Source organism: Culex quinquefasciatus, chromosome 3 (genome assembly GCF_015732765.1).
Source record: "Culex quinquefasciatus strain JHB chromosome 3, VPISU_Cqui_1.0_pri_paternal, whole genome shotgun sequence".
In the NCBI taxonomy this organism is placed as follows: domain Eukaryota; kingdom Metazoa; phylum Arthropoda; class Insecta; order Diptera; family Culicidae; genus Culex; species Culex quinquefasciatus.
In genome coordinates this window covers 125198714-125225683 of record NC_051863.1, presented here as the reverse complement: position 1 = coordinate 125225683, position 26970 = coordinate 125198714, and the positions used below count along the sequence as shown (strand labels likewise).

At 38.7% G+C, this 26970-nt stretch overlaps 1 protein-coding gene across 6 annotated transcripts in view; it reads right to left on the bottom strand.

Annotated features, from left to right (window-relative positions):
- LOC6039111 (contactin-associated protein-like 2) overlaps positions 1 to 26970 on the bottom strand; it is a 175357-nt gene that overhangs the window by 17516 nt on the left and 130871 nt on the right. For all 6 annotated transcript variants that reach the window (XM_038263138.1, XM_038263139.1, XM_038263140.1 and 3 more), the window contains 9 exons: positions 17950 to 18234; positions 17166 to 17890; positions 9771 to 10636; positions 9488 to 9705; positions 9036 to 9435; positions 8729 to 8976; positions 2641 to 3072; positions 2311 to 2511; positions 1575 to 2186 (listed from right to left, as the gene is read on the bottom strand). In XM_038263138.1, coding sequence (XP_038119066.1) covers positions 1575 to 2186; positions 2311 to 2511; positions 2641 to 3072; positions 8729 to 8976; positions 9036 to 9435; positions 9488 to 9705; positions 9771 to 10636; positions 17166 to 17890; positions 17950 to 18234 — 3987 coding nt within the window. The remainder of the gene's footprint in view (positions 1 to 1574; positions 2187 to 2310; positions 2512 to 2640; positions 3073 to 8728; positions 8977 to 9035; positions 9436 to 9487; positions 9706 to 9770; positions 10637 to 17165; positions 17891 to 17949; positions 18235 to 26970) is intronic.

Here is a 26970-nt window from a genome sequence, read left to right as displayed (position 1 = left end):
TTCTTAAATTCTTAAATTCTTAAATTCTTAAATTCTTAAATTCTTAAATTCTTAAATTCTTAAATTCTTAAATTCTTAAATTCTTAAATTCTTAAATTCTTAAATTCTTAAATTCTTAAATTCTTAAATTCTTAAATTCTTAAATTCTTAAATTCTTAAATTCTTAAATTCTTAAATTCTTAAATTCTTAAATTCTTAAATTCTTAAATTCTTAAATTCTTAAATTCTTAAATTCTTAAATTCTTAAATTCTTAAATTCTTAAATTCTTAAATTCTTAAATTCTTAAATTCTTAAATTCTTAAATTCTTAGATTCTTAAATCCAAAAATTCTAAAATTCTAAAATTCTAAAATTCTAAAATTCTAAAATTCTAAAATTCTAAAATTCTAAAATTCTAAAATTCTAAAATTCTAAAATTCTAAAATTCTAAAATTCTAAAATTCTAAAATTCTAAAATTCTAAAATTCTAAAATTCTAAAATTCTAAAATTCTAAAATTCTAAAATTCTAAAATTCTAAAATTCTAAAATTCTAAAATTCTTAAATTCTAAAATTCTAAAATTCTAAAATTCTAAAATTCTAAAATTCGAAAATTCTAAAATTCTAAAATTCTAAAATTCTAAAATTCTAAAATTCTAAAATTCTTAAATACTTAAATTTAAAAAAAAATTATTGTCAAAAGCATTATTTTTAAATTTTCGATTTATTTAAACATTGAATTTTATTGTTATTTCTAAATTACTGATTGTTTAAATTTCTGATTTCCTGCTTTTGATTTCTTAACATTTTCAAGCCATGAGTTTATTTAACCCTAGAATTTTTATTGAATTTTGTGTTTTTTTTTCTAAATTGCAGATTTGAAAAATGTATGTTTTTTTAAATGTGTATTTTTTTTATTTCTGAAGATCTAAATTTTGGCTTTTTACTTTTATTTTTATTTTTAGAGTATTTGTATTGTTGAATTTCTAAATATCTGATTATTTTTATTATTGACTGTTACTTCTAGAAAATAAGTGACACTATGCCTATGAGAAGGAATTCGCCTTTCAAACATATAAAAAAATCCCCCTAATTAACATTCTCAATCATGTTTTAATAAATTATTATTTTCTAAAAAAAAATAATTCCGGATGAAAAAAAAATCGTATCACATCGTAATAAAATTATCAAAATTCGTGATATACAAGAAACATTAACATCTAATCGCCACTCTTACTTATCGATTTCGGAAAACAACCGTGCCCCCCCAACATTTTGGACTAGTCGGCGCCCCTGCAAGTAACACAAAAGTGCGCATAACTTTTGAGAGGGGTTTAAAATTTTTTAAACATTATGACAAATAAGATTCTGAACATTATAACCTGCCAAAATTTAAATAAATATTTCCTGTCGCAATTCATCTGTTCTGTTATATGGACAAAAATACATATTTTTTTATGTTTGTCAAATTTTCAGTGATTCATCTTCGGCGACGATTCGTAATTGCAAACATAATTAAATGCAAAGGTTTCCACCTAATCATGCCTCCCAAATGACATGCCCCGCTGGCATTTGATTAAATTTCCCCCAACTTACTCGACAAGCACCCGTCGTAGCTCTTGTACACGGCGAAGCGCGGATCCGTCGTGTTGACCCCACCGACCTGGACGTGGTTCGCCCCGGGGTCCTGCACCTGGACGAGCGCTTTCGACTGCGTCTGTTTGATTGGAATCTCCACGCGGTCAACGAGCAGTGAGCTGTCGTCTCCGTTCCGCGAGTAGTAGATCGAATGCCGAGCGTCGTCCATAAAGTTCTGCTCGATACGGGCCTCGTAGGTGGCGCCCTCGCGGTCCTCCTCGATGTGCAGATGGTTGTCCTGGGTGATGGCCACCATCAGGTAGTAGCTGCGGTCGTTCTTCGACTGGAGCAGCAACATGACCCGGTTCGCCCGGCGCATGTCGTTGCTCGAGAAGGCCAGTTGGAGGCGCACCCGGTCAACCCGTTCCGCCAGGACCATCTTCCGCTGCAGGGTCGCCTCGCCGCTGAAGCTGGCACCCTTCTCCTCCGAGCAGAACTCACCGAGGAAGCTGGTGTGTTCGCAGTTGCAGGTGCTCTCCTGTTTGACAAAGTTTTCCGTGCAGATGCCACCATTCTTGCACGGTTCCGCGTCGCACTTCATCTGGCAGTCGTCCAGCACGCCGTTTGTCACTGTTGTTTGTTGAGTGGGAGAAAGTGGCGAAATTAAAACGTTTTATCTCTTGAATAATAGAGTTCACGAGATGGGAACTTTTTATGAGCTTTGGTCAAATTGCTTAAATGCAATCCAACTCACCGTGGGCGTTGTTCTGCAGCGACATGTTCTTGAGCGAAATCAGGTGGTCGCCAATCTTGAGTCCTCGGATGCACCCAATGTAGCCCTGCAGCTCTTCGACGTCCGGGTTGGGGCGGAGCAGGTTCGCCGGGTCGTACCCACCGATGTTGAACTGGAAGTATTCGGTGGGCCGGGCTGGCGGTCGGTGCGGGGACAGGACCTCTGGTGGAGTGAGAAGCATACAAGTAGAAGAAGGTTGGAAAGAATTTCATTAGCACATTGCAGCGAATTGTTGCAAAAGAATTGCATTTGAATGGAGACGCATGGTGTTTAACAAACCAAATCACTCACCCATCTCCGGATTGGTCCACGGTTTGTTCGAGTACTCATCGAGCAGCAGGAAGCCCCGCTCAATCGTTACGTTCCGCTCGTTCACGTACAGCGTCGTGTTCGTTTCCGTCCGTACGATGGCGACCTGGATGCTACGGCCGGCATGCAACGCCGGGTGTTCCAGCGTCAGGTTGACGATGTCGCTGCCGTGGTTGTACAGATACACCACCTGGTTGGCGTTCGTCAGGTACAGATGGATGAAGTTGTTGTGGTGATCGTTGGCGTACAGCACGAACGCGTGCTTGTCGTAGGTGCGCAGATTTATGAGCAGCGAAGAATTTAATATGCCCAGAAGCTTCTCCCGCTCGACGCGTTCCTCCTCGGTGTCGCTGATGTAGTTACGCTTCAGGTAGGACTCGCGCGCGATGAACGTCAGCGCGTCCTCGTTGACATCTGCACAGAAAGAAAAAATGTTAATTCGGTAAAAAAAGTCTTTTAAACCTCACTTCATCTTGACGATAAAATTAAAGAGGTAATTCTACGAGATCAATTTTTCAACTCAGGAAACATTTCCAACTGTGCGCCAATTGCCAAGAAACACAAGACAAATGACAATCATTAAAGGAGTGCGCTCCGCGGAAGAAAGTTCAATTGATTGCGATTCACGGCAAGGGCGGACCAAAGTTGAGCACAAACAATGGGCTCCAGGATTAAGATTAATTGAGCGTAGCGAAACGTGCGCGCCCGTGCCGTGTCCAGTTAATGCTGATTACGATAAAACTGAATGCTGTTGGATAACTTGCGTGCTGGTGCACAGTAATTTTGATTGCTCTTTTGTGAGAAAAGTGGAACTTATCAAGGGACATTACCTAAATTGTAACAGCGAGTGGATTTTTCTTCCTTGATTTTTGTAAAATTTATTTTCGTAGTAAAATTTAAAGAAGATCGGTCATTCCAGCTTAGAGGGTGACGAGACCTCTCGTTTCCCGGGACCTCTCGTTTCCCGGGAAATTTGGTCGAGAGTCCCGGGAAATTGTATACTTATACAGCAATTCCCCACGAAAACAGCATGGAAAAAAACAAAAGTGCTCGGATCGGGCTCAATTTTTTTTTGGGGGTTCCCTGGCCGAAATAATTAGACCCGTATTTTTTTGTTTGGCCATTAGGGTGACCTACGCCGTGTTAGGGTGGTCTGAAAAATGGCCATTTTCGTCGATTTTCGCAAAAACCACTTTTTTCGAAAAATCATAACTCCTCGCCATTTTAACCGATTTCAATTGTCTTATACGCAAATGAAAGGTGATAAGTTGGTCTTTCAAAGAAAAATAATAAGAAGTTTCAAAAATCTAGCCTAACATATGAAAAGGGCGTATGAAACTTTAAAATGTCGTTTTGACAGTGTATTTTTTATCGGATTCTTCGGACATTTTTACATAACATACTAAAAAATGGGAGGAGTTCATTAACAGGATTCCGAGATATGATTTTTTGAAAATAAAATCCGTGTTTTTTGACGTGCCGCGCGCAAAAACCGGAGAATGACGAAATTGGCAAAAAATCAACTTTTTTCACTAAAACTGCGATAACTTTAAAATTTCAGCGATGACCTATAGATGTCTGGATACCAAAATTTGCGTCTTTTAATTTTTTTTCCATGCACTTTTGTTTTTTTCCATGCTGTTTTCGTGGGGAATTGCTGTATAAATATCGAAGCAAAACATTATACAATAATTAGAAAACATTCGAAAAATTTGAATTGGTTTAAAACATTGGATGTTAACTTGTCGAATGTTCCAATTACTTAAATTGAGAGAAGCCCAAAAAATGTAAACCCGAAAATTTTTCTTAAAGCATACTTAGCAGTTACATCATCATAAAGCCTTTTTATTATTATTTGTAATAGAAAAAAAAAACCCTTTTCTAAAAGTTCAGTTTCCATATCCTCTCTCGAGCATAGCAATTTCATTTTTGATGTCAATAAGTCATGTGATGTTTCGCATCAACCTCTATATAGAATATATTTTGGAAGAGAAATCTCTGGCAATTTGTAAAGATGGCCCTTTGTAAAGGTCCGCCAATCGGGATTTCCTGATAAATGTAAATATTTCTTCAATGAATATTTTCAGTTGACCTTAAAAATGAAAAAAAAAATCAATTTCAATTGTTGTTTTGAGTTGTTATGTAACATTTTGCTAAAATCCTGATACTGGGAAATAATATATTTGCTTTTTTTTTACTTCACAAAAATCTAATAACAAGTTCATGCAACAAGCTAGCGCAAATTTTGAAAAATCACTCTATGTGAATTAAGACTCGTAAACATTTTAAACTACAATTTTAAGTCCCAAAAAGCTCAAAAAACGATCTTTTATTTGCAGATTAGAAAAAAATCTAAAGGTTGAAATAGTTCCTTGAAATAATGAGACTACTTAAATAAACGTTTCTTTTAATAAGTATGAATGAATTGTAACTGAATTCATTGTAAAGAAAGAAATTTATGACCTTTCCCTTTTAAATTGTTAGCACTATTGGCACACTCAAAAAAACCTCCCGGGTTCCGGGAATTCCCGGGAAATGGCCAAATTCAACCCTCGATTCCCGGGAAATTCAAAATCTCGAGAATCGTCACCCTCTATTCCAGCTTATACGTATCAGTACATGTAATCGGTGAAGATTTTTCAAGAAATTTACAAAAAGGTGTAACATAAGGGTGGTGTAAAAAATGAAGATCTAATTAGATTGTACCAACAGCACCTCATAGTTAACACTCAATCAGATTTCCATTTGTTTTTTTTTTGAATATGATTGAAGCAGAATAATGTATTTTTTTGTGGAGACGCATGGTTATTAATTAATAATAAATTATGCGCCTCCTTTGAAAACATATTTCAAGTCCTGATTCAATAAGGCTGTTGCCGATATTTTTTAAGAGGCAGTATTTGTAGATTCTGCTCGGTTTGTTCTAGAGGTCGTATCGAGGTGCTCCGATTTGGATGAAACTTTCAGGGTTTGTTTGTCTATACATGAGATGAACTTATGCCAAATATGAGCCCCCTACGACAAAGGGAAGTGGGGTAAAACGGGCATTGAAGTTTGAGGTCCAAAAAACATGAAAAATCTTAAAATTGCTCGCATTTCCGTAAAACTTCATCAATTCCAACTCTCTTAGATGCATTCGAATGGTCTTTCGAAGCCCTTCAAAATGTGCTATAGACATCCAGGATTGGTTTGACTTTTTCTCATAGCTTTTGCAAATTACAGTTAAAAATTGATTTTTTTAAAACCTTAATAACTTTTGGCAACAGCCTCCAACACCCATACTCCCATAGGTCAAAAGTTAGGGAATTTCATGGACTATAAGCCTACGGTATTAACTTTTTGGCCAATCGCAGTTTTTCTCATAGTTTTACGATTTTTCTGAAACACAAATTTTACAACGTTAGTTTTTGCCCTGTAGGCCAAGAAGACGGCACTTATTGGTCTCAATTTTGTCATATTCGGAATCCTCGGACAATTTCATGTAAGTTAGAAGTATTGGAGTTGTAATATTGATTTAAAATATAATTAAATAAAACATTTTTGAAAAAAAGAAATAGATCTTATTTACCATATGATCAATACTTCAAATGCTGTATCAAGTAGGCGAAAACTTATTTTACCCCTAATCCGACAAAATTCTAAATAATATTTTTAATAATTCTAAATGGCATTTTTTCCAATCAAATTCAAAATTCCAACACCTCAATCTAATGTAAAATTTTCTGAGGATTCCGAATATGACAAAATTGAGACCAAAAAGTGCCGTCTTCTTGGCCTACAGGGCAAAAACTAACGTTGTAAAATGTGTGTTCTAGAAAAATCGTAAAACTATGAGAAAAATTGCGATTGGCCAAAAAGTTAATACCGTACACCCAGAACTGCGTATCGGCATACGAGAGGATAAAGAGCACGATTCGGTAGTAAAATGGTACTGTGTGCGGACGGAGAGGATAAATCCCGAAATTAACGAGAGTACTTTACTCATGGGCTCATTTCCCAAAAAAGTTCATCTTTCAAAAAAAAAATTACCGGTACCGAGATTCGAACCCAAGACCTTCGGCTAATTGAACCGTGCCTTTGCCGTATAGGCCACCATGGTTCGGTGACTAAGTGGTGGTCATTTTTCCATATAAGCCACTCAATAGGATGAACTCGTCAATGAACGAATGAACACGCGAGAGGTCTTTACTCAAGCAAAATAGTACTTTCCTCACGTTTCTTTTCGGGAGGACTTTCCCCTCGTTCTTTAACTTTGGGTGTAGGCTTATAGTCCATGAAATTCCCTAACTTTTGACCTATGGGAGTATGGGTGTTGGAGGCTGTTGCCAAAAGCTATAAGGGTTTTTAAAAAATCAATTTTAAACAGTAATTTGCAAAAGCTATGCGAAAAAGTCAAACCAATCCTGGATGTCTATAACACATTTTGAAGGGCTTCGAAAGACCATTCGAATGCATCTAAGAGTGTTGGAATTGATGAAGTTTTACGGAAATGCGAGCAATTTTAAGATTTTTCATGTTTTTTGGACCTCAAACTTCAATGCCCGTTTTACCCCACTTCCCTTTGTCGTAGAGAGCTCATATTTGGCATGAGTTCATCTCATGTATAGACAAACAAACCCTGAAAGTTTCATCCAAATCGGAGCACCTCGATACGACCTGTTTCACATTGGTGAAAAACTCGCTCTTAAGTTTTTGTACTTCGACTCTGACCAAAGTCGAGAAGGGGGCAAACAAAAATTGAAATTACAAGCCATGATTGCAACATTTTAATTCAAAAAAAGGGTTTAAGGTGTGTGTTTAAGGTGTAATTAGAAAACATTCGAAAAATTTGAATTGGTTTAAAACATTGGATGTTAACTTGTCGAATGTTCCAATTACTTAAATTGAGAGAAGCCCAAAAAATGAGAACAGAACACTGATGAAGTCTGCAAGTAGTAGACGAAATACGTATCTGTCAAGATATTAAAAAAATATATAGCGGAATTAAAAGGAACGACTCGTCTCTTTGTATTCACAGTAATGCATTCTGCTAAAACGCTCAACCAAACCACAATATAAATTCCTAATATTTTTTAACGACCCTTATCACTCTATATTTACATAAGGTAGGACAATTTATTTCAAATTGTTTTCAGTTAACTTTTGAGAAAGGCACTATTTATTTCAGGAAATTGGGCGTAGGTATATCTGCTTATATTGAACCAAAACTGATACTTTTTTATGGAACTTGTTCAGAAAACTGTTCTCTAGTGATTGTGATTGATTTGAAAATATTTTAAAATGTAATAGTGTGATGTGGCAATAATCTATGTATTGCACTGTTTAATGCTCAAATTTGTATCCGGGCAATGTGTTGCTGTAATTTCATGACAAATTGTACTAAGAAAAAATTTACTTTTGGTCGTATCGGGGTGTGTGTGTGTGTGTGTGTGTGCAACCAACCAAACGGGACCACGCGGTCGCTTCTTACAAATTGAGTTGTTTCCATGTACTTTTAGATCTACATTCTATACATGCAAATAACTCGCATAGGCATTTGGAAGGTGTTAGCTCTGCCGAGCTTCGGTGACCCAGTTCTACGCTGGCTAGCCGAGCGCGAGGTACTTCAGCTTTATCGACAAGCCCCGCCCTGAAGAACGTTTGGACCAATCGGATACAAACGTTATTAAGAACTTCCGAACCCTTGTCAAATGGACAAGGACCTAGCGCGTATATAGTCGATAGTAACAGTATTCCTAATTCCAGTCATAGCTCACTAAGTCGCGATGGCCTAGTGGTTAGCATTTTTGCTTACCAATTCAAAGGACGGGGGATCGAACCCCGACTCGAGCGACTTTGATTTTTCGTTCATGTTCAGAGTTTCAAGATTTATATTTCCTATACTTTCTTGTTGGGAGCAGATGGGAATCGAACCCAGGACCATTCGCTTACAAAGCAAACACCGTAACCAGTCAGCCACGGCCGCTCCTACTTTCGGTCGTATCGGGGTTTCCGCAAAATGTCGGGAAAGAGCCCTTCTTTCACGGTGCCAAATATCAGATACACCGTGAAGGGAAAATACGTTACTCACTCGTTTCACAGTGCTGTCCCAGATGGGCCCACCGGTTCTTGCACACGCACTCAAACGTACTCCACAGCTCCCGGCAGTACGCGCCATTCTTGCATGGATTCGGCACACACGACGGTTTGCAGTCCTTGATGATCTCGGATAGGTGCACCGACATGAAGCTGTAAATGTCCAGAATCTCCCCGTTGACGACCAACCCGCGGAAGCACCCAATCAGGCCCTGCTTGACGGTGTACTTTTTGGAGATTTCACTGGAAAGAGCGACATTTGTTTCACAATTGAAGTTTTGATCATGTTAGGTTTTTCTCACGTGGGTGCCCCTCCAATAAACATGCTGCCCTCGAACGGCCCGAACTCCTCCTCCGGCTGCAGGTCCACCATCCGCGTGTCGGTGTTGATCATGAAGCGCACGTGGTGTTCGTTGTAATCGATCCAGATCTTGTGCCACTCACCACCGTTCAGTTTGCGGTTGGTGTCGATTACGAGGGTTTTGGGCGTGCCCGTGTTGAGGGTAAAGTTGAACGTCAGCTGGTAGTCCCCGGTCAGGGCCACCATGAAGGACGGGTAGTTGGAGCGGATCGGGGGTTGGAACAGGAGGATCGCCTTTTCGCCGGTGGTCCGGAACGAGAACGCGATGTCGCCTTTGCGCCAGCCGGGCACCTCGATGAAGGACTGAGACGTGGTGAAGGTGACGACGTACTTTTGAGTGTCTGAAAGGCAGAGGGTAAATTTGGAGACAGGACATGGACGATGAGGACTTACTAGTTTCAACACACTCCAGCGGACCCAGCGTAATACGACCCTGCGATTCCTCGTCCAACATTTCCTTCTGTTGCAGGAAGTACATCTGAGTGATACCGAGGTTTGGAGGTTCCTTGAAGTAACCCTCGTCCGATACCCATCGATTCACATTAGCATCACAGCTGCAGCTATGCTTGGATCCTTCGCAGCTATCCTTCAACGCACAGGGACAGGTTCCTCTATTAAATGATTCTAGTTAGAATGTTTTGCAGAAGACTTACGTGATCTCAACATCCGCCGTTACCTCTTAACCTCCCCTAGCGAGTCCACGGTATTGTTGTTGCTTGAAGACTTGAACCACGTTGCAGAGTGCAGTTCCAGCGGAGCCTTGATGCAGTCGTACTTGATGTACTGTGTGCAGTACAGAGAGTGCGAAATGAGTTCCTGCAGCATCGCTGCGCTAAACTCCCGATACTGAATGTGGAAGCTAAAGTCCTCATCCTTGTACGAACGAACATCCACCTGCGATGGCAGATTGTGTTCCACTATCGTCTTCGTGGCATTGGCCAAACTCTGGAAGTCACACTTGACCCGCGCCGGTGGAAACACCCCATTACCATCAATATCAATCGAGTAGACGTCCGACTTGGAGTACCCCAGCAATGCCAACTCCTCGCAAGTCTTCCTGAACTTGGTAAAGTGACAGTTCTTCCCCACATACCCAGTGTCCTTGCACTCACACTGAATCCCGTCGTCCTTCACCGAGCACTTCCCACCGTGCTCACAAGTATTCGGTTTCTTACAAGGATCCACGTACTTGCAGTTATCCAACGACACATCCCCAACAACTCGCTCACTCTTGACCAAAAATCTCGGTTCGATCTCAACCCCGTTGATCTTCAAGTCCCGCAAGCATCCGACCAACCCGGAAGCCGCCGCCTTCAAGCTACTTCCGATGATCAGCTTATCGCCGACGTTGAACGACAGTCCGTACAGCTGGGTCACCTCGTGCCGGAAGTCCACCACGAACTTGATCTCGTTGTGCTCGTACGTCAGGTGGATCGCGTGCCACGACGTCGGGTTGTCGATCCGGATGTACGTGCTGTGGGTGATGTTGCTCGTGACGTCCGGGCACAGCTCGAAGCTGAGTCGGTCCGTGGCGAGGCGGATCTGTGGGGGAATCGAACATTGTTGATGTTGAAATGAAGACAAATTAACAAATGTAATATTTGAGGTCCTATAAAAATTATCTTCATATACAGCATGTTTTGAACTAAAGTTCTCCGATCGAGCTAAAAAAATTGCGGGTTTTTTTTTAATGTGTTTTTTTGCAAGTTTTTTTGCGAAAATCGATGAAAATTTCCATTTTTTTGGACCACCATAACAAGCAAAGGTCACCCTAATGGCCGAACAAAAAAAAATATGGGTCTAATTTTCGTTATTAAAAGACGCAACTTTTGATACTAAAACATGTTTAAGTCATCGCTTAAATTTTGAAGTTTGAATGAAAAAAGTTGTTTTTTCCGTTTTCGTCACCATACCGTTTTTATGCGCGGGCGTCAGTTTTTATTTTCAAAATGTTATGTTTCCAAATCCTGTTAATGAAACTCCATAATTTTACATTTGTTACGGAAAATTGTCAGAGGAATCCGATAAAAATATTTTCAGACATAGGCTCTTTGATCCAGAGAACTTCAAAACCGCATTTCAAGTTTTCATACGATCTTCAAATGTTTGGCTAGATTTTTGAAACTTTAAATTATTTTTCCTAAAAAGCCTATCTAATCTTTTTTTCATTTGGCAGCTAAAGTCGGTTGAAATGGCACGAAGTTATGATTTTTTTTCAATATTATGCGTATTCCCGAAAAAAACACGCGGTAAACCAGCCTCGAAACGACGCGCCGCACTTTCGGCAAATGCGCGATGTCAAATATCATACTGCGGGTTTTGTTTTTGTTGATCTTCTTTGAACCGCTTGCCATTGTTGCCGGGTATGTTTTTTATTGCACTAAAAGTGCAGACAATCGCTTGCAACAATGTCTATGGCACATTCTGAAATGCCGCGAGGCATGTTACTTTGAAAGAAACGGACAATAATGTGGTTTTGCGAAAATCGACGAAAAATCATTTTTTCGGACCATCCTAACTAGAGCGTCCCATTTTCCCGGGGTTACAAAATTCCCGGGAAACGGGAAATTTTCAACAAATTTCCCGGGAAATCCCGGGAATTCCCGGGAAATTTGAAATTTATCAAAAATTATTCTAATCCTGTTTCTGATTGATCTTTTGCAACAAAATTGTATAGAACAGCAGCTTCAATGGTCAAAATGAGTGTGAGGATCAATTAATGGCTTGACTGCTTGTAAAAAATCATGCAACTTTGAGAAAATATATAAACTTTCTAATTTTTAAATCTTTCAAATCGTCCCAGATGAAAAAAAAATAGTATTAGTATTTTTGTTGAGAAGGATTTTTTTAATCAAAGTGTTTGGACTGTGAAAATATATGCTCCACAATCATAAAATATTTTTTTCCGGGAAATCCCGGGAATTCCCGGGAATTTTTTTCCCGGGACGGGAAATTGGACGCTCTAATCCTAACACGACGTCCCAGTCACGACGTTCTAGCAGGATTCTACCCGGTCACGAGATTTTCTGGCAGAAATGGTTCTGCTAGAATCCTGCTAGAATGATTCTAGCAGGCCTGTCATAATTTTGTTAGAAATGTATTAGAATATTCTAGCAGGGCGATATCTGTAAGAATTCTGCTAGAACTTTACTGGAATGTTCTGACAGAACATTGTTTCGCCATCCGGTTGGTGGCGAACAAGATTTTCGCCAAAACCGCATGTTTTCCAACGATCTTTCTTTTTTTCTAAGACTTGACAAGAGGAAAGCTGTATCGCGAATATGGTAAGTCGGAGCATACAAAATAAAAAAAAAATGAAAAAGTGACATGATTCTGTTTCGGCGAGCCGTACAAATCTTCATAGGGCTCAACAGAATGTTTCCGTTAAATCTTATGTGCTTTTCTTTGTTTCCGCAGATATCTTCAAAGATGACTGAAATTCGTGAATTCTCCAATGAACATGGATATTAGGGTGGGTACGGATTTTGAAAAGTTCTCAGATCAAGTTCTGGTGTGGTTCCCCTTGTAGGGCATACCCAAAGGGACTCTCACACCAAATTTCAGCTCATTTGGTTGAAAACTGGCTTGTCTCAAGCGGGTTCAAGTTTACATGGAAATTACTATGGGAAATTTTGAATTTTCGTTCATTCGCTCCTACAGGCCTAGGGAAAACATATAGCAACTTCTAGGATGACCAGAAATGAGCGGAATCGTCTGGAGAACAACTTTCTCTAAGAGACCAGGTCGATTCGTTCAACCCCCATCGAGCTCAACGGCAAAACATCCGGGGTTTTCGGAACCAACGGTTTTCCCCAGAAAAGCATCAAATTTTCCTTAGCATGCTATGAATGTTTGATGAACACCGCGACGCCACATGTCAAACAGCTACCACGTGGACTAGCATCGCCTATAAAAAATTACTTTTTATTACTTTTTGAACCATAGAATTATCATTCATGGTGATCAGGATACTATTCAGCTGTATTCTGAACCTCCAAATAAGAAAAAAAACTGTTGAGGTGCAAATTTTACAATCACGTGTTAGCTGTTTGGCATGTGGCGTCGCGGTTTTCATCAAACATTCATAGCATGCTAAGGAAAATTTGATGCTTTTCTGGGGAAAACCGTTGGTTCCGAAAATCCCTGATGTTTTGCCGTTGAGCTCGATGGGGGTTGAACGAATCGACCTGGTCTCTTAGGAAAAGTTGTTCTTCAGACGATTCCGCTCATTTCTGGCCATCTTAGAAGTTTCTTCATGTTTTCCCCAGGCCTGTAGGAGCGAATGAACGAAAATTCAAAATTTCCCAAAGTAATTTCCATGTAAACTTGAACCCGCTTGAGACAAGCCAGTTTTCAACCAAATGAGCTGAAATTTGGCGTGAGAGTCCCTTTGGGTATGCCCTACAAGGGGAACCACACCAGAACTTGATCTGAGAACTTTTCAAAATCCGTACCCACCCTAATGGATATACACAGAAATGCCTTGATTATGTCGTAAGCTCGGCATCGCATGCGTGCATCGATTCCCCGGATGATGAATGGCCACGCACTCGGAACGCTCGAAACCGACGGAAGCCAGTAGTGAATATTTATCCAAAGAAGACTCATCGCATCGCATCTGATTTTCTCTGTGTAATTATTTTGTAAAGCGATAATAAAAATTTTGTTGATTAAATTAAGTAACTAAAAATTTATTAACTTTTTTCCCGGATCATTATTAATTAATTCTAGCAAAATTCTAGCAGGATTCTAGCAATTTTTTTTCCAACTCGTTCTAGCGAAATTCTTACAGAATTCTAGCAGGAGGCCTGTCAGAACAGTTCTAGCAAAATTCTAGCTGAATTCTAACAGAACCGGTTAATTTCGCCAGCTCCTGCTAGAACCGGTTATTGCATTTGAGCTAGAATTCTTTGAGAATTCTAGCAAAATTCTGGCAGGATGATGGCATAGTTCTTGTAAGAATATTTTCGCTCTGCTAGATTTCTGTAAGAATCCTTTGAGAACGCCGTGACTGGGTAGCAGAGTTCTTACAGAGCTGGATATTCTTACAGCATTCTAGCAAAAATGTTCCACCGTTCTAGCCGGATTCTGGCAGAATCAGCTCTGCTAGAAAATTTCGTGACTGGGGTAGGCCATCCTAAGGGCCAAACAAAAAAAAAATTCGCACGGAATTTTGTAATTAGTTTGTTTTAATTTTCGATTGTTGTTATTATTCTAATTTAGGATAGTGTAAATATTGTTAAATAAAAAAAAATAGATGCAAAATCAAGTTTGCAGTCAGCAATGACTTTAAACATTTTTTAAAAGTGCACCGTATATTCTCAAAAAGTCAGGAAAAAAACTTTAAATTTGTGAAAATAGAGTTTTTTTTGAATGAAGCCTAAATTACTCATAATTTCCTAACTCGTGATATCTTGGAAACAATATGTCTGATTTTCTATGTTAAAAAATTAAACTTATGATAATGTTTTTGCCTTAAATTTTTGTGCCGTTAAATCAAGCCAAATTTTTTAAGTTTTTAAGCTCTTTTCAACTGTTAAAATTGGTTTTAAAATTTTAAAAGTATTTTTATTGAAAAAAGGTTTGAAAAAAACAAATCGCGTTTTTACAATGCGGGCTGATTTGTTGATACTAAGAAAAACTATTTTTTCACAAAATTTAAACTTCAAAAGGCTGTTATTCCTGTCCGCATAAATGTCAAATATGCATTTTCATCAATTTTGAGTTAATGATGCAGGTTGGTTCAAAATCGTGTGCTCTTTCCGAACAGCCTACAACATCCTGTACTTTGTTCTACAAATTCGGAGAAATTTCAGTTTTTTTCGTGAAAAGTTAACACGTAGCCTTATGTATGAGACAAACTACTTTTGCGTTTTTCTCAGCTTGCTGTTTTTGCATATGGGACATTTATGCGAACATGGGCAGAGCAGTCCTATCAACGATATTAAAAAAGAAAATTGTAGGAAATTTTGCAAAGTGCTTTTTCATCAAGAAATGGTTTGCATTAAAAAAATCCTGGAGTTTTTTTAAAGGACCACAAATAATGTAATTTTTGTTTCTAGGACCTTTTAATAAAAACTTTAGGTTTCTAGCAGCATACAATGTAATTGGGTATATGTCGATGTGTAAACAAAGAGTCTGTCCTGCTTGTTCCTAATGTTAATATCAACTGATGTGAGCAGAATAGACTATTTGTTTATATTTTGACATTGGCTCATTTACATTTGCTTTGCTTGTTTTTTTTCGAAATTAATCTTGAAATGACTTAAACATGAAAACAGATAGCTTTTTCAAAACATGTGTAAAAGTAATTTTCGGCTGAAATTTGATTTTGTTTCTGAAATATATCTTTTGTAATTTTGTTTGATGATATTTTCAACTTTTTTCTCCAAAGATCACAACTATGCAAAAAATCATATCTTTGGTAGCAGGTTTAGAACCATATTATACTCTAGCGCAAATTATACATTTTTTGTTCTCAAAAACATAACAAAATTTGTGATAATAAACTTCTGAACTGGGTTCGACCCCAGATTTTTTTTTGGCATTTTTCGAAACGAGATTTGTCTGATCACGCCTTCCGTCGGACGGAGAACGCCAAGGCAATGCTGTAGAGCGAATAATTTGATTTTGATTTGATTTTGAAACTTCTGAAACTTTTAGTAACAAAAGTTAATAAGATTATTTCTCAAGATACAAATTTTCAAATTGTATTGCAAAATTGTATGGAGCCTTAGGGTGTTGGTGTTTTTTAAATGTATGTGTATGTGTGTGCATTAGTCTAACATAATCTATCAATTTAAAGTCATGGAAATCCATCAGAAATTGCGTTTTTAAGCATCTGAAAACTAACGAATTAAGTTTTGGTTGATATTTTTGCAAAATATTAAATAAATGAAGTTTTTTTTTAAATCTGTGCATCTCAAAAAAAAGTCTGGCGCAAGCTCAAATGTCTGTGAAACACAGAAAAATCTGTGCATCTGGCACCCTTGGAGCCTTGTATGGAAAAACCAATGTTTCAAAGTTGCTTTATTTACCAAAGTATGGATTCCATACTATGGAAAATGTTTTGTCCAAATAAAAAAAAATCTCAAAAAAACCATTAAGCAGCCGCAAAACCAATTTTTCTCTGTTCCATAATATCCTTTCGAGTTATTTCATTGCGGTTCCTGAGAGAACAGAGGAATCTTTAATTAAAGAGCGCGTTAACGAGAAAAGGAGGAGGAATGGAAAGAGAAACCTCTCTAACATTTTGGTGCAAAAATCATCAAACGATAGTTTTTTCTATCACTCACTTACAAAACAGTGAAATATTTTTTATTTGGAATAGAAAATAAATTACATTAAGGACATGTACGGAACACAATCACGTTTGAGATGGCAAACTGTTTCAAAACAGAGCATCCTTAGTTCCAAATATTCTCATTCTCAGAGCTGGTTATAACATTACAAAAACATGATAAAAGCATTTCCGCACATCCTCGTCACACAGTTGAAAGTTGATTTTATGATGACATTAAAACGAGGAAAGAGTTTCGGCGTGTGAAAGTTTGTGTGTGGACCAGGAAGAGGAGCGTTAGGTTTGGGCAATTTTATGTTCACAGCGATGATTGAAAGATTTGAGACACAGTTGGAGAAGTTTTCTGTGGCTCAAATCATACAGTGAGCAATGTTTTCAGACGAGCAAATTTTTACACGTCCTATATTGGATTGACTTGGCAAAAATATAGTTGCTGAAACTTTCCTCTTCGACCTCCCACTAGTTTACATGAAGATAAACGAGTGTATGTGGAGGACACAATGGATTAGTTTTTCGGAAGGCTTCCTTCTCTTCATGGTTTACCATATTTTGTGGAATTCCCTGCTGGCGTTGCTCGTAGTAAAATATGTAGCATTTCCATTTCAGTGAAAAAGCAAGAGTCACAGGAAAGTACGAGACGGAACATATTGATGGTTTACCCCGAAAAATCTGAGCACGTTTTTGAATGTTTTTATGGTCACGCACGTGGGGATGAATGTGGCTTCCTTTTGGAAAAATAACAAATTTTATTCGAATCAAACGCTGTCCTACCTCCCAGAATCCGAGTCCCTCGCTGGTTTTGACCTCACTGTACGCCAGCACCGCCGTAGCCTTGCTGCTCTTGAAGTCGAACTTCAGGTCCAGCGTGTGGACGTTGCTCATGGGCCACCAGATGTGGGACTTGGCGTACGAGAACGTGATTGGGATGACGTTCACCTCGGCCTCGGTGAACTCCTCCTCCAGGACGCCAATGTAGTGCACCTTCGGGTTGCCCTTCTTCAGCTCGAACAGCACCGAAATGTCGTTGTAGAAGACGTACTTGAGCGAGCCGACAAAGTTGTTGTTCGAGGCCAGTCCCTTTCGCTTGGACAGATTTGGGCCACCTCCGAAGTAAATCTCCGGATCGAACAGCAGATTGTGCACCTCCCCTGGGATCTCCATTATCTTCAAGTGGTCGTCCAGAATGGCCGTAACCTGGTTCCGGTCGTGGAAGATGGTCAGGTTGTGCCAGTAGTGCTTGGTCAGGTCCTGCCCGAGGACGGCCGTCATGACGCCGTCGCCAAAGTCCATCTCGATGTAGGCCGAGTGGTTCTTGACCGACGCCGCAATGTACTGCGGCTTGAGCGATTCGCCGCTGGCGTAGAACAGCGCCGAGTCGTCGTAGTTCGTCTTGAACATCATGCTGATCCGGGTGACGGACGAGTGGATGCGGTCCTTCCAGTCGTAGATTCGGTACGACACGTAGCTGGAGCCACGCAGCGTCAATACTGTTGCGGCTGAAATTTTTAATATTTTTGTTATTTTCTGAACCGCCTAATCGAGCATCACTACTCACTGTAGATATCGCAGTGCTCGCCCTCGTATTTGGTCCCAAAACAGTCGCACGAGATGTCGTAGTAGTGGTTGATGCAGCGCGACCCCTTGAAGCACAGGTTCTGCCGCGTGTGGCACATGTTCCGGCAGCCCTCCTTGACGTTCTCGTGCTTGGTCGCAATCAGCGGCGTAATGGGCAACAGGTCGGACGCGGCCTTGCCCGAGCTCAGCACCACGTTCCGGATGCACCCGACAAAGGACTCGATGATGTACTTGACCCCGTGCAGCTTCTCCTCCGAGCTGAGACCTAGACAGGAAAAAAGTGGGTTAAAAAGTGTGAAATTTATTGTTTGTGTGTGTGTGTTTGAAACTAAAGGTCCGCCCTTAAATTAGACCCATATTTCTTCCATAGATTGACGGCGGGCTTCCCCAAAATGAATGTTCTACTTTAGAGTTGGCTTATCTGGGTAATTAATTTTCGCCATTTTCCTGAGCCCAACGAACATCCCTTTTTCGTTGTAACACACACAGGCAAAAGATACCATCAGCTGAGCTTCGTTGAAAGACATGGACCACGTTCCGGAAAACTTTCCCACACTCAAATTTTGCTCCATCGTAGAACTGGAGGACATTCATTTTAATGTAGTCTGGTAGCAGATGTGACTATTTTCAAAATATTCAAGAAACGGTTTAAAAAAATTAAGTTAAATGTTCTACACGTCATTCTACTAAAAATCATGACTTTAAAAGTTCCAGAACCTTGATCAAATTTATTCTTTGACCACCCCAGCCCTCTGTCTCTATAACATATGCCCTAAAATTACTTCAATTTCTCGTGCTAATCTTCGAAGCAGAGACAACCCGTCACCTCCGGCAACGACCCACAAGGATTTTATCACTTGCTTATCGTTAGTGTGTGACATGTCCTCTGGAACTTCCGTCTTATCGTTCATCTCAAGTAGGTATATCATCCTGACGGACGACGCTTCTCAAAAGTCTGAGAAATGTGTCACCTTTTGGGTGTTATATAGAGTCCAAGTCGAACAGCCGACGGATTTCCCATGAAAGACCAGAGAGCCATATAGCCCGTTTCCTTCGGAGAAGCTATACTGTTTGCCTCTTAATTAAGAGCTTATTTGTTTTAAAACGAGTCTGCCTCGCCTCGACTTCTGTGAAGGGAGGACGCTTTCTTCTAGGAGGAGAAAGGACTCAATACTTGCAGCAGCAACAGTCTAGATAAATTAAATGTGATTAGATGAATATAGTCCAGGGGTGGAGAAACGTCGACGACTCTATCAAACTATACCAAGGCAATGTGCTTGGAAGCAGAGCTTTGTGTCCTGAGAGCTAAAATTGATTGCTGTAAAAGATGGCGCCGTAATGGCTCAGCCGATGAGTTAACTAGTACGTGCGATGTACATTTGGAAGGTAAACAAAAGGCTTACGTGGGATCTGGCGAGGATTACACCCCCCGACAAACCCGACAACCTTGCTCTGGGTCAGGTGTTGTTGTTGCTTTGTGATTAAGGATGTTCCATTCGGATGAGCGGGTACTAATCAAAATGGGAGCTTGATTGAATTCTGTGTTCAAGAAGGCTTGTTCAAAAGGCCTGTGTATGTGTATGAGTGGGTCCTAATTGGATATCTCTTGCTAGACAGCAGAGGTGAAATTGAATAGTTGATAATAAATTGTAGGCAATTCGAGGTAATGGTAATTGAAAGGGTGTTGATCACCACACAACATAAATTATTTTGTGATAAAATTTTCATCAATTGTGACTGTTGAAAACATGTTTGGAAGTTTATGTCGCCGCCCCTCTGCCCTTCAAAATACACATAAAAAACGACGGCAAAAAAAATATTTCAAAAAACTTTTTTTTTAGGTTAGGTTTTGGCTTTCGGTCTGTTTGGGGAATCAAAACACTTGTATGTTCTCTTCATCCGACGTTTCGACCCGTTTTGGGCCTTTTTCAAGGAATCTAGGGGTAGATTTATTGGGTAAGGCACAAAAACATAAAAAAATGTACACTTATGCTAGGCTTACCGAAATGGGAGTGTTTGTCGTTAGGGGATGCTCCGTCAAGCACAGAACTGTCTGGTAGCGGGGTAATCTGTAGTTTCAGAAAACAAATAAATATTTCTAAATCTACAAATATTTTTCTCTCCGTGCACTCACGTTTCAGCGAAACTGGCCGCTATCCGGTATTCGCTCGTCATACGGGTTCGTTTCAACACGAAACGCGAGAATTTTTGGGGCACGGATAAATTCGACACACTTTCTACCATTGGCGCGCAAACTATGGCAATAAAACTCATTCTAGTGTGTGAGTGTGTTAAGGTGTTGGCATTATGTGTTAGTGTGTGTGTTGTCCCTACTGTTATTGTTTTTATTTATTTTGTTTTGGTTTTTCTTCCTTGTGTATATGTTCTTAATCTCGTTCAAAATCCCGGCATATGCAGCATGCAGATTATCCGTGTCTGTCCGCTTGTTGACAGTATGTTGTGTGTTTTTAATGTGGCAACTCTCCAGGATCGGTAGATTGGCCCCTTCATTGACCGATCTACAATTCGTACGGAGTCGATCCCGAACGAGTGGTCCATAGCTGCTACGTGACTCGTCAACGCCGACTTCTCTTTGCCCAGCTGATCTCTGCGTCTGTGTTTGTGTATCCCTTCGCTTTCAGTTCTTGTAGTTGTTTTACATTTGATTTGTGTCCAGACATTCTTGTTTTCAGTTTTGTTGTTGTAATCCCAATATAGCAGGCATCACAATCGTTGCATGGTATAGCGTACACAACGTTGGATTGTTCTTGTATTGGTGTTTTGTCTTTCACCAGTGGTAGGAGGGAAGCTACTGTTTTTGTGTTTTTGATGGCTATTTGTATGTTTGGGTATTCCTTGTGAAGTGTTTTTGTTATTTTCTGGGTGAGACCATAAATATTGGTGAGCGAGTAGGCCAATCTACCGATCCTGGAGAGTTGCCACATTAAAAACACACAACATACTGTCAACAAGCGGACAGACACGGATAATCTGCATGCTGCATATGCCGGGATTTTGAACGAGATTAAGAACATATACACAAGGAAGAAAAACCAAAACAAAATAAATAAAAACAATAACAGTAGGGACAACACACACACTAACACATAATGCCAACACCTTAACACACTCACACACTAGAATGAGTTTTATTGCCATAGTTTGCGCGCCAATGGTAGAAAGTGTGTCGAATTTATCCGTGCCCCAAAAATTCTCGCGTTTCGTGTTGAAACGAACCCGTATGACGAGCGAATACCGGATAGCGGCCAGTTTCGCTGAAACGTGAGTGCACGGAGAGAAAAATATTTGTAGATTTAGAAATATTTATTTGTTTTCTGAAACTACAGATTACCCCGCTACCAGACAGTTCTGTGCTTGACGGAGCATCCCCTAACGACAAACACTCCCATTTCGGTAAGCCTAGCATAAGTGTACATTTTTATGTTTTTGTGCCTTACCCAATAAATCTACCCCTAGATTCCTTGAAAAAGGCCCAAAACGGGTCGAAACGTCGGATGAAGAGAACATACAAGTGTTTTGATTCCCAAACAGACCGAAAGCCAAAACCTAACCTAAAAAAATTTATTGATACGGTCGAATAAACAGCAGTATTTCAAAAAACTTAAAAACATAAAACAAGTTTATTCAACTCGAAGCAATTCGAAATGTTTTTTTCTTTCGAAGATATTCAACTGGACTCACTTTAACTGTATTTGTTTTTTTTTGTAACATACCTATGTACAGTATCGCAAAAAGTTTTAATTTCGAAAAAAAAAACCTTCAAAATTAAGATGATTAATATGAAAACAAATAATTGCAATGCAAAACAAATTATATAATAAATAAATAATCTAGCTATTATATCAACTCTTGAATAAAAAAAATGTTTCTAAAATACATTTTAAATGTAGTTAAAACATTCAAATGCATGTAAAACGGACTTCAAATTTTTTTTTCAAGTTCAACATTCTAGGGAATAATTTATTTTTTATATGTGAGCAATTCTCTACGAAATCGGTATTTTTGCCTTTCTTACTAAAGAAAGGTATAGGGTTTGCTTTTGGCTCCGACGCCAAATCAAGCTTCGTTCCCAAATCATTTCTCGAGAAATATTCATTCGAAAAATCTGCAAAAAATCATGGACGATCGATTTTCGAGTTGAGCTTCACATGCAGACGCGAGCAATGCTGGCGCGTGATGCTGGCGCGTTTATAGTTTTGATACTAGATTACCCCTTTTAGTGCAAGTTGCTTTATCGATTGCTCGTTCATCACACATCGCCTATCATTATTTTCTATGCTAAGCTTCAGTGAACGCAAACTTGACGCAAGCAGCTATCTGTTCTGAAGCCTCATGCTCATTCTTTTGCCTTTCTTTTTTGTTTTGCTCATTCTCTGATCGAACTCTGAGCGAACGAATTTCTGGGAAACGTCTAAGCTTCCCATGTGCCAGTGACAACGCACATCGCGGGTTTGGTTTTCTAGCTTCTGTACTAGCCTTTTTGTGTATTAGTATTTTTGTTCATCGTACCAGCGCACCAAGGTGGTTTATTCGGTACGTTTGCGTTTGTCGTAGTGAAGTCCCACCGAGCGCTCAGTCGTTGTATGCTTCCCAATCCCGAAAACGCCTAAATGCTTGCTTATTGAAAGCTCACAATTTTGCCTAACGCCTAAATGACAGTTTAGTGAATTACAGTAGGCGTTTCAAAGCTTTCAAGAACATTTATGCGGCTTTACCGTTACATCGTTGTTTACAACACGGCAAATTCTCGGGTGTTGAAACACTTTCTGCCAGTCATTTTGTAACCACTTTAACGCATTGGAGCAAGACGGAATTATTTTGTTTTCTCGTTAATTTTTAATATTTTGAAAAGTGCAAAAAACACTCAGAGAATACGAACAATTTAGCGATATGCAGAAAACATTACGAACATCGCAAATTGTGAGCTAATTCTCTGCCTCAAAAATAATTTGTTCTGATTTTAAAAATCGAAAATGCTTGTGTGCGAGCACAGCTTACAACCGGCCATGGCAAATGGGGCAAAAACCAGCGCTTTATAAGTTATGTGAAAAAATAAGGTTGAGTTTAGAATTGTATTATGAATGGACGCTGATCTCTGCGTCTGTGTTTGTGTATCCCTTCGCTTTCAGTTCTTGTAGTTGTTTTACATTTGATTTGTGTCCAGACATTCTTGTTTTCAGTTTTGTTGTTGTAATCCCAATATAGCAGGCATCACAATCGTTGCATGGTATAGCGTACACAACGTTGGATTGTTCTTGTATTGGTGTTTTGTCTTTCACCAGTGGTAGGAGGGAAGCTACTGTTTTTGTGTTTTTGATGGCTATTTGTATGTTTGGGTATTCCTTGTGAAGTGTTTTTGTTATTTTCTGGGTGAGACCATAAATATTGGTGAGCGAGTAGGCCAATCTACCGATCCTGGAGAGTTGCCACATTAAAAACACACAACATACTGTCAACAAGCGGACAGACACGGATAATCTGCATGCTGCATATGCCGGGATTTTGAACGAGATTAAGAACATATACACAAGGAAGAAAAACCAAAACAAAATAAATAAAAACAATAACAGTAGGGACAACACACACACTAACACATAATGCCAACACCTTAACACACTCACACACTAGAATGAGTTTTATTGCCATAGTTTGCGCGCCAATGGTAGAAAGTGTGTCGAATTTATCCGTGCCCCAAAAATTCTCGCGTTTCGTGTTGAAACGAACCCGTATGACGAGCGAATACCGGATAGCGGCCAGTTTCGCTGAAACGTGAGTGCACGGAGAGAAAAATATTTGTAGATTTAGAAATATTTATTTGTTTTCTGAAACTACAGATTACCCCGCTACCAGACAGTTCTGTGCTTGACGGAGCATCCCCTAACGACAAACACTCCCATTTCGGTAAGCCTAGCATAAGTGTACATTTTTTATGTTTTTGTGCCTTACCCAATAAATCTACCCCTAGATTCCTTGAAAAAGGCCCAAAACGGGTCGAAACGTCGGATGAAGAGAACATACAAGTGTTTTGATTCCCCAAACAGACCGAAAGCCAAAACCTAACCTAAAAAAATTTATTGATACGGTCGAATAAACAGCAGTATTTCAAAAAACTTAAAAACATAAAACAAGTTTATTCAACTCGAAGCAATTCGAAATGTTTTTTTCTTTCGAAGATATTCAACTGGACTCACTTTAACTGTATTTGTTTTTTTTGTAACATACCTATGTACAGTATCGCAAAAAGTTTTAATTTCGAAAAAAAAAAACCTTCAAAATTAAGATGATTAATATGAAAACAAATAATTGCAATGCAAAACAAATTAGATAATAAATAAATAATCTAGCTATTATATCAACTCTTGAATAAAAAAAATGTTTCTAAAATACATTTTAAATGTAGTTAAAACATTCAAATGCATGTAAAACGGACTTCAAATTTTTTTTTCAAGTTCAACATTCTAGGGAATAATTTATTTTTTATATGTGAGCAATTCTCTACGAAATCGGTATTTTTGCCTTTCTTACTAAAGAAAGGTATAGGGTTTGCTTTTGGCTCCGACGCCAAATCAAGCTTCGTTCCCAAATCATTTCTCGAGAAATATTCATTCGAAAAATCTGCAAAAAATCATGGACGATCGATTTTCGAGTTGAGCTTCACATGCAGACGCGAGCAATGCTGGCGCGTGATGCTGGCGCGTTTATAGTTTTGATACTAGATTACCCCCTTTTAGTGCAAGTTGCTTTATCGATTGCTCGTTCATCACACATCGCCTATCATTATTTTCTATGCTAAGCTTCAGTGAACGCAAACTTGACGCAAGCAGCTATCTGTTCTGAAGCCTCATGCTCATTCTTTTGCCTTTCTTTTTTGTTTTGCTCATTCTCTGATCGAACTCTGAGCGAACGAATTTCTGGGAAACGTCTAAGCTTCCCATGTGCCAGTGACAACGCACATCGCGGGTTTGGTTTTCTAGCTTCTGTACTAGCCTTTTTGTGTATTAGTATTTTTGTTCATCGTACCAGCGCACCAAGGTGGTTTATTCGGTACGTTTGCGTTTGTCGTAGTGAAGTCCCACCGAGCGCTCAGTCGTTGTATGCTTCCCAATCCCGAAAACGCCTAAATGCTTGCTTATTGAAAGCTCACAATTTTGCCTAACGCCTAAATGACAGTTTAGTGAATTACAGTAGGCGTTTCAAAGCTTTCAAGAACATTTATGCGGCTTTACCGTTACATCGTTGTTTACAACACGGCAAATTCTCGGGTGTTGAAACACTTTCTGCCAGTCATTTTGTAACCACTTTAACGCATTGGAGCAAGACGGAATTATTTTGTTTTCTCGTTAATTTTTAATATTTTGAAAAGTGCAAAAAAACACTCAGAGAATACGAACAATTTAGCGATATGCAGAAAACATTACGAACATCGCAAATTGTGAGCTAATTCTCTGCCTCAAAAATAATTTGTTCTGATTTTAAAAATCGAAAATGCTTGTGTGCGAGCACAGCTTACAACCGGCCATGGCAAATGGGGCAAAAACCAGCGCTTTATAAGTTATGTGAAAAAATAAGGTTGAGTTTAGAATTGTATTATGAATGGACCATTCTTTATTTTGCTATTTCTTTGAAAAAAAATCAACTGCCGTTAACTTCCTTTTGTAAGAAAGGCTCTATCTCACCCTAGGTGGGATTAAATCGGGTTTTTTATTAATATTAATTTTAATATTACCATTTTTTTTCCTTGTATCATTTTTTTCAGTGTAGTCCTTATCCATACCTACAACTTTGCCGAAGACACCAAATCGATCGAAAAATCCCTTCAAAAGGTACCGATTTTTGAATTTTCATACATCGTTTTTGTATGGAACGCTTTCAAATTTGTATGGAAAATTATATGGACAAACTAATGATGCATACAAAAAAAAATCGAATGATCGAAATCTGAGAGAACTGCTCTACTGCCTTCATCCGTTGATGCTGGTTGGTTTTCCCTTTTTTTTAATTTTGTGATATGTTTTAAAGTACATCAAATGCCAACTTTCCAGAAATTTCCAGGTTGTGCAAAAAATCATTGAGTGAGTTTTGAATTCTTGTATCAATACTGATTTTTTCCAAAAAATCGAAATATTGGTCGCACAAATTTTTCAACCTCATTTTTCCATGTAAAATCAAATTTGCAATCAAAAAGTACATAAATGAAATTTTGATAAAGTGCACCGTTTTCAAGTTAAGACCATTTTTATGATTTTTTTTTGAAAAAAGTCGCAGTTTTTCATTTTTTGGAATTAGTGTACATGTTTGCCCACTTTTGAAAAAAATATTTTTGAAAAGCTAAGAAAATTCTCTATATTTTGCTTTTTTGAACTTTGTTGAAACAACCCTCAGTTCAAGGGTTTCCAAAAGCGTTTATTACTTGCCAGTCTGCCAATTAATTACTCAAAATACTGGTCCAAATTAATTAATTACATTAATTACTTTTTTTACTTGCTGAAACTTGGCAAGTCGAATGCCATTGAAATATTGTTGTTTAAAGTTGTTTGAGAAAAGGCCCCCAGATTTTCGAGCCAAATATAAACTTTGAAAAATATTTGCAGCGGCTCTTTATGAAAAATTCGAAATTCTTCAAAATAACGTTATGTTTTAAAATGTTTTTCGAACATTGGTTTGACATTATTTCGTTTGTTTTTTTTCTCAAGTATATTAAAAAAATCCGTTACCAAAAATACGGATAATGTGTAATTTATCATTTACATTGGATTTAATTTCACCATCTGATTAGTCAATTCTAATTTCACTGAGTTTGATTGTTAACAATGAAACATTTGTCTCAAAAATATTTGGAAATGTTTCAAGCAAATAGTTCAGCACTTAAAAAAGAGATATTACAGGACTGTCAACTGCTGTAGTTGGCTGAAAAATATATATTAAAAAAACTTATTTTAATTTTAATTGATTTTTAAATGGCTTTCACTTGAAAACTTTG